This window comes from Rhinopithecus bieti, unplaced genomic scaffold (assembly GCF_001698545.2).
Source record: "Rhinopithecus bieti isolate Rb0 unplaced genomic scaffold, ASM169854v2 scaffold_36166, whole genome shotgun sequence".
In the NCBI taxonomy this organism is placed as follows: domain Eukaryota; kingdom Metazoa; phylum Chordata; class Mammalia; order Primates; family Cercopithecidae; genus Rhinopithecus; species Rhinopithecus bieti.
In genome coordinates, this window is record NW_016815144.1 from 187,625 (window position 1) to 195,498 (window position 7,874).

The 7,874-nt window shown below is 37.7% G+C and overlaps 1 protein-coding gene across 14 annotated transcripts in view; it reads left to right on the forward strand.

Annotated features, from left to right (window-relative positions):
• The window catches only part of ABI1 (abl interactor 1), a 118,246-nt gene that overhangs the window by 96,603 nt on the left and 13,769 nt on the right, over positions 1-7,874 (forward strand). For 10 of the 14 annotated variants that reach the window (XM_017852988.1, XM_017852993.1, XM_017852989.1 and 7 more), the window contains one exon: positions 3,278-3,378. In XM_017852988.1, coding sequence (XP_017708477.1) covers positions 3,278-3,378 — 101 coding nt within the window. Of the gene's footprint in view, positions 1-3,277; positions 3,379-4,608; positions 4,690-7,874 lie in introns of all 14 variants that reach the window. The other 4 variants (XM_017852985.1, XM_017852990.1, XM_017852986.1 and 1 more) reach the window with 1 other exon arrangement.

Below are 7,874 nucleotides of genomic sequence, written 5' to 3' on the forward strand. Positions count from 1 at the left end.
TTTTTTTTTTTTTTGTGATGGGGTTTTCTCTTGTTGCCCAGGCTGAAGTGCAGTGGTGCAATCTCGGCTCACTGCAACCTCTGCCTCCTAGGTTCAAGCGATTCTCCTGTCTTAGCCTCCCAAGTAGCTGGGATTACAGGCCTGTGCCACCACACCCAGCTAATTTTGAGTTGAGTCAGGGTTTCTGCATGTTGGTCAGGCTGGTTTCGAACTCCCGACCTCAGGTGATCCACCCACTTTGGCCTTTCAGAGTGCTGGGATTACAGGTGGGAGCCACCGTGCCTGGCCCTAAGAATGTTTTAAAATGCTCTTTTAAAAAAACTTAAGGCAAACCACTCAAATACTTTTGGAGAAAAGATGAAATATCCTAGGAATTATACAACGTGATTTAAACTTTCAGAGATTGAAGGAAAGAAGATTGAAGTTAAATCTGAGGGAGACTTTCAAGAGAATCAGTATACTAGAATATGTTATATTATTATTATTATTATTATTATTATTATTATTATCTTTTTGGAGATGGAGTCTAGCTCTGTCACCCAGGCTGGAGTGCAGTGACGCGATTTCGGCTCACTGCAACTTCTGCCATCCAGGCTCAAGCAATGCTCCTGCCTCAGCCTCCAGAGAAGCTGGGATTACAGGGGCACGCTACCATGCCCGGCTAATTTTTATATTTTAGTAGAGATGAGGTTTCACCAGGTTGCCCAGGCTGGTCTCTTAACTCCTGACCTCAGGTGATCTGCCCACCTCGGCCTCCCAAAGTGTTGGAATTACAGGCATGAGCCACCACTCCCGGCCTTGTATTTATTATTTTGAATGTCCTAAAATCAATTACCCAGTGGATTTTAAAATTTAGTTACAGAGTATAACAAACATTCAGAAAAGTATCCACTTTATTAAGTATACAGCTTGATGGATGGGCACACATTCATATAACACACTCATATAACCCAGATCAGAAAATGGAACATTATCAGCAACCCAGAAGCCTCTCAAGCTCCTTCCCAGTTATTGCCTCGAACTTCTTCCCCCAAAATGTAGCCACTTCAATTTTTGAGTGCTTTATAAAACCAGATAAATTTATTTTATAACCAAATTTGTTTTATTCTTTAGTTTTCTCTCTCACTTAATAACGTGGGCAGGGAGCCTCTCTTTTGCCTTCACTCTTAGGTTGGTAAATGAGAGAGAACTTATCAAAATGATTTATGAGAATTCCACTAAATAGGGTATGTCAAGATGCGAGATGCTAGGTAAGTGGTATTTATTACTATTGCCACTGTTAGTAAACAAATTGTTAAGTTGATATCTGCAGATACTGTATCAAGTCAAGTTCTTTGAGGAACAAAATTGTTCTCTTTGTTGTTATTGAACTATTGGATCAAAGTATAGGTTTTCTCTATAGTGGAAGCATAGTTTAATCATATTCAACAAACAGTTATTAAGTGTTGTTTCATTAGATATTAGGCATTTGCCAATAAGGCATAGTTCTTTTTTCAAGAGCTCGTTCTATGAGAACAGGAATCAGCACACTTTTTCTATAAAGGGCCAGATTGTCAATATTTTAGGATTTGTGGGCCATATGGTTTCTGTTGCAATTACTCAGATCTGTCATTATAGCACAAAAGCAGCCATTGATAATACGTAAATGAATGTGGCTATGTTCCAGTAAAACTTTATTTATAGCACTGACATTCTAATTTCATGTAATTTTAATGTGTTACAAAATACTATTCCTCTTTTGATTTTTTTAACTATTAAAAAATGTAAAAAGCATTCTTAACTCACAGGTAGTAAAAATTGGGCAATGGACCAGTTTTAGCCCACAGGCTGTAATTTTCCAACCCCTTGTTGGAAAAAAGACAGTAGTAATTGAAGAGGAGCATAATAAGAGGATAAATACTCATATGTCTGTGATGCAGTGATGGCACAAAGCTAAGTATTGATCACCTGGCTTGAGGGAGTTAGGGAGGTCTTCACATCTAAGCTGTGTCTTTTATATAAATGGCTTTTTTCTTTTTCTTCCATTAGTATATGATAATCTAATTATAGAATTAATTAGAAGAAGAAAATAAAAATCTTATCCATGCATTGCAAATCTTTACCCTTTAAATTTCTGGGCTCATTGAGGAAATCATGTAGATTTTAAAACATAATAGGGAGCGTAAGGATATGTGTGCACAAATATATGTTTTTACACATGTACACACATTACTATAAACAACTAGATGGCACAAGATCTAGTTGTTTGTGCCATACCTTACAAGAAGTAAGGCTTGTGCCATACCTTACTAGAAACAACTAGAGAGAGCCACGTCCTAGAGCTAACAGGACAGTACATCCACAGGAAGTAGAATAGTAGTGAGGAGTTGGTTAGAGTTTATCAGTAGCAACTATTCTAGAATGACCACACTGAAACTTCACTATTATCTTTCTTTGTCATTATGCTTATTTTCCAGAAAATGTCTGTGTTATCACCTTTCTTTGAGATGAGAGGAAGTTTTCATATTAATTTTAGACTAGAATGGATTACCCTTTTAATTTACTTCCACATTATTTGTACTTTCTCTTTTGTTGTATCTGTTACATTACCTTTTCATGTCAGTTTTCCCATTATGAGCTTCAGACGGTGTGGTTCATGACTGCATTGCGCACTGCTCTTCATAGCAGGTTTTGAATAAACACTTGTTGACTCATTGTACTGTAAGATTTTGTTGGTGATAAATATTTCAGCAAAGATGGTTTTAAGTACTGTGTTATCATTATATTGGTTCCAGATAGGTTGAGAAGTAGAGGAAACCATTTCAAATATTAGGATTAAGGTTTGTGATGAATAGTTAAAAAAATTCTTGTTACACACACACACACACCCTCCCATTCCCTTCCACCCTTCCTCTCCCCTCTCTCCCTCCATCTCTCCTTCCCTTCCTCCCTCCCTCCTTCCCTTCCCCGCTTTCTCTCTCCCTCCCTCCCTTCCTTCCTCAGGTTCTGCGTTCCCAGAGTCAGCCCGTCTCAGGTGGAAAATACAGTATTCATGGGATGCAGAACCTGTGGATACGGAAGACCGACTTTTCATATCCGCTGGTTCTGTAGGGCCAACTGCAGGACTTGAACATCCATGGGTTTTGGTATCCAAGGGGGTTCTTGAAACCAATCCTCCAAGGATACTGAGGGATGACTCTATGACATAAAAGGAGTATTCAGTGGCCTTGGGTGATTACAGTTTTTTTTTTAATATGTTTCTAGAGTTGGTTTTTCACAATTTTTTTTTTCTTTTCAGTGGAAGTAGTGGAGGAAGTGGAAGTCGAGAAAACAGTGGTAGCAGTAGTATTGGCATTCCCATTGCTGTGCCTACACCTTCGCCACCCACTATTGGACCAGGTGTGTTATTTATTAATCTGTGTTTAATACAGGATAATATTTATGAGCTTTATTGTGGAAGGCTGAAATAAATTAGTCACATTGAGTAAAATTATTAATTAAATTTGTGATTGTTGCTAGAATAAAGGCTGATAACAAATTTAACAATGTTTTAGATTGTTTTCACAAAGTCTATAGGATTTCGCCAGCTGTTTCTTACATATACTGTATATTAAGTAGTTTTGTTAAACAACTTTTTGTTAGCCATTTTGCTTTAGAAATGTATTCATTCCTCGGTGTCCATAGGGGATTGGTTCCAAGGTCCCCTGCGGATACCAAAATGCATGGATGCTCAAGTCCTTTCTATAAACTGGTGTAGTATTTGCATATAACCTACACACATCCTCTCATATTGTTTAAATCATCCCTAGATTACTTATAATACCTAACACAATATAAGTGTTACTTAAATAGTTATACTGTATTGTTTAGGGAATAGTGACAAGAAGAATAAGTCTGCACATGTTCAGTACAGATGTAGCCATCCCCCTTTTTCCCTGAAATATTTTTGATCTATTATTGATTGAATCCAGGGACGAGGAACCGACTGTATTTGCCTAGCATACTAGTCAAGAATGACATTTATTATTTCGAGAGCAAACCAGTATTGTATGATACTCCAGCTGGAGAATCAGTGTCTATAAAGGTGAATTATGTTTCTAGGAGTTTTAATGTTGCCTTGCAGGCCAGTATCTGCTCTGGTGTTTGCTTATTTTGTGACTTTACTACATTTATCTGTGATATTCAATATATATTTCAATAAAATGCAATACATGTAAAATAAGATTAAGATAGGAAAGTTATTTTACTTTCAGAAAGTATGAACATTTCAAAAATCCTTGGAGGGCATTAAATTAACCTCTTGATTTTAGTAAATGAAATGGAGACTTTTATATTGTTAAAATGTATATTTTAAAATATGATAATGAAAATGTTAGAAAAAAATTCTTAGCTTTTCAAGCATATTTTGAAAAGGAGAAAAGCCACTTATAAACATAGGCATATTTGATAGTTAAGGCAGGTATAAATCTGGTAGCCTCTTTACCTACAAAATTCATACTCATTTGAGCATGCTTTATATGTGGGTATCTTTTTTCTTTTTATTTCCGATATATTGTACTTTCTTGCTGTTTCAAAATGTTGAGTTTTCTTTTCTTGTACTCTGACCTGAATTATAAACTATTTTATTAGAAAACATTTCTGTCCCTCCTCCTTCTGGAGCTCCACCAGCACCACCTCTGGCACCACTTCTCCCAGTGAGCACTGTGATAGGTGAGATTGCATAGCCATTGCAGCCATTCAACTCACTTTACATAATTCATAATAAACTCCTCTGTGCTAGTAGAGTGCTAGCATTTATAGTTATTAGGTTGCAGGTGATAATACAAAGATTAAAGTATTAAATCTAATATCACTAACTTCTGGTGAAAGGCTTCTGCACTTACACAGTAAACAAATATAAAACAACTTTTTCTATAATATGAAATGCTTGGTTTATAACCAACTTAATGTGTTTTTTATTTGTTGTTTGTTTAGATTTTTCTAGTCTAATCCCCCCGCCCAGCACAAGTGAAACTTAATTTGGAACTCTCTGGTATATACAACAGTCAAAGGATCAGGGTGAAGGTGGGGACAGGAGGAGAAAAATTGAAAGGCAAATGATACGTGTGGGATGGGGTACTCTGAGGCTTTCCTGTGGATCATAGTTTGAAAAACTCTGATATGGCCCAGTTTTTATGACATCTCAGGATGCCATGAAATAGTTTTCTCGATAAAATGCATTTAAATTGTTCACAAGTTGGGGATGACTGAACTGAGCATATAAGGAATTTTCAATGTATTTTAAATGTCAGTGTAAAAACCGTTGAGTCTAGAAATACACAATCACAGTAATCTGGGTAGAAATGGATAATGAGGTGTTCAAATAATGAGAGCTGAGTTTCAGGTTAGGTGAAATAAAGCTGTCTAACAGCATATCTTTTCAAAACATTTGCACATACCAAGGAATAGAGAGAAAGGAGGTAACAAAATGAAGACCCTAAGAATAGAAATTGTTAGTAGAAAATCTGTGAGAAAAAAATGGCCTCAACCCAATTAATAATCAGGAGAATTAAAATTAAAACCACAGTGAAATACTATTTTATATCCAGCAGACAGGTTAAAAGGTAGAAGTTTGCTAGTACCAGTGTTGGTGAGGAAAGCAAATTGCTGGTGGGAGTTTATTAATGTGTACACTCACTTCAGAAAGTAATTTGTTGTTACCTAGTCAAGTTGAACATGTACCTACCCTAGATTTATCAATTTCGTTTCTACGTATTTACCCTAGAATACTAGTTCTCAAAATATGGTTAAGGGACCCCTGAGGATTACCAAGATCCTTTCATGGAGTTTTTGAGGTCAGAGCTCTATTCATTATTTGTCCTTTTCATTCTCATTCTAACTATATGGTGGAATTTTCTAGAAGCTGCATGAAGTATGATAAAGTCATTGCTTTGACTCCTAATGAAATGTGTACTTGTGTATTCATATGTTTTAAAGATATATCAGTTTTAGTATCTAATGTAATTATCTACAGCTATAACTCATGTCAACAAAAGGCTTTTGGGGTTGTCTAAGAGTGGACCCTAAGACCAAAAAGTGTGAAAACTGCTGTCCTAGAGCAGTGGTTTTCAGAGTGTCATCCCCAGACAATCAGTATCTGAGAACTAGTTAGAAATACAAATTCACAGGTCCCTTCTAGACCTACTTCAGTCTGGAAACTGAGGATGGGGCCAGCAGTCTGTATTATAACAAGCTGTCAGGCCAGGCACAGTGGCTCACGCCTGTAATCCTAGCACCTTGGGAGGCTGAGGCAGGCGGATTGCTTGATCCAGGAGTTCGAGACCAGCCTGGGCAACATAGCAAGACCTCATCTCTGCAAAAAATACAAAAAATTTAGCCGGGCATGGTGGTGCATGCCTGTAGCCCCAGCTACTCGGTAGGCTGAGGTGGGAGGATGGCTTGAACCTGGAAGGTGGAGGTTGCAGAGAGCTGAGATTGTGCCACTGCGCTGTAGCCTGGGTGACAGAAAGAGACCCCATCTTAAACAAAACACAAGGCCTTAAGAAGAAATACTGATCAATGATGAAGTTTGAGAACCACTGTCCTAGAGATTCAGGAATTATATTTAGGAATGTTCATAGTGGTAGTATCGATAGCACAGATCTCAATAAAACCAAAATGTCTAATAGTGGTAGAATGGATAAATAAATTATGATATGTTTACATACAAATAAAATAGCAAAAATGAATGATATACATAGTCACATGGATGAATTTTGAAAATATTATCAAGAAAAGAGCAGTTCAACAATATGTATAGATTCATTCCATTACAAAAGTTTATAAATTTGTAAAACTGTGTGTATTGTTTAAGGTTATATATGTGTATGTGTGTGTATATATATATGGTAAAAACTATTTGCAAAAGAAAGAGAATGTTTAACATACACCTTGTGGGGGTCGGAATCCAGGAGAGGAGCACACAGGAAGCCTCAGTGATCTTGTTAATATTCGATTTCTTGAGCTGTATATATTATTTAGATTTTTTTATACACACATGTATGTGTATAATTCACATGTATAACACATAATGATGCATATAAGTCACACACCGTTTGGCATTATTTATTTATTTATTTTTTTTATTTTTTTTTTGGAGACGGAGTCTTGCTCTGTCGCCCGGGCTGGAGTGCAGTGGCCGGATCTCAGCTCACTGCAAGCTCCGCCTCCTGGGTTTACGCCATTCTCCTGCCTCAGCCTCCCGAGTAGCTGGGACTGCAGGCGCCTGCCACCTCGCCTGGCTAGTTTTTTGTATTTTTTTAGTAGAGACGGGGTTTCACCGTGTTCGCCAGGATGGTCTCGATCTCCTGACCTCGTGATCTGCCCGTCTCGGTCTCCCAAAGTGCTGGGATTACAGGCTTGAGCCACCGCGCCCGGCCTTTGGCATTATTTATAATTGCTAAATGATTGGCTTTTGTTCTTGACTCACCAACAAAAATAACTCGGATTCTATACACTTTTTTATACAAGCCAGAGAAATGTAAAATCCTTTTACAGAGATTTCTATTAAAAATAATTGGCTGGGAGTGGTGGCTCACACCTGTAATCCAGCATTTTGGGAGGCCAAGGTGGGAGGATTGCTTGAGCCCAGGACAAGACCACCCTGGGCAACATAGTGAGACTCTGTCTCTACAAAACATAAAAAAATAGCTGGGTTTGGTGGCGCTCTCCTGTATCCCCAGCTACTCGGGAGGCTGAGGTAGGAGGATTGCTTGAGTCTAGGAGGTTGAGGCTGCAGTGAACTGTGATCCCACCACTCTACTCCAGCCTGGGCGACAGAGTCAGACTCTTTACCCAAAATAAAAAACTAAAACAAAATAGTTAAAGACTTACTCTTTTTTTTTTTTTTTTTTTTT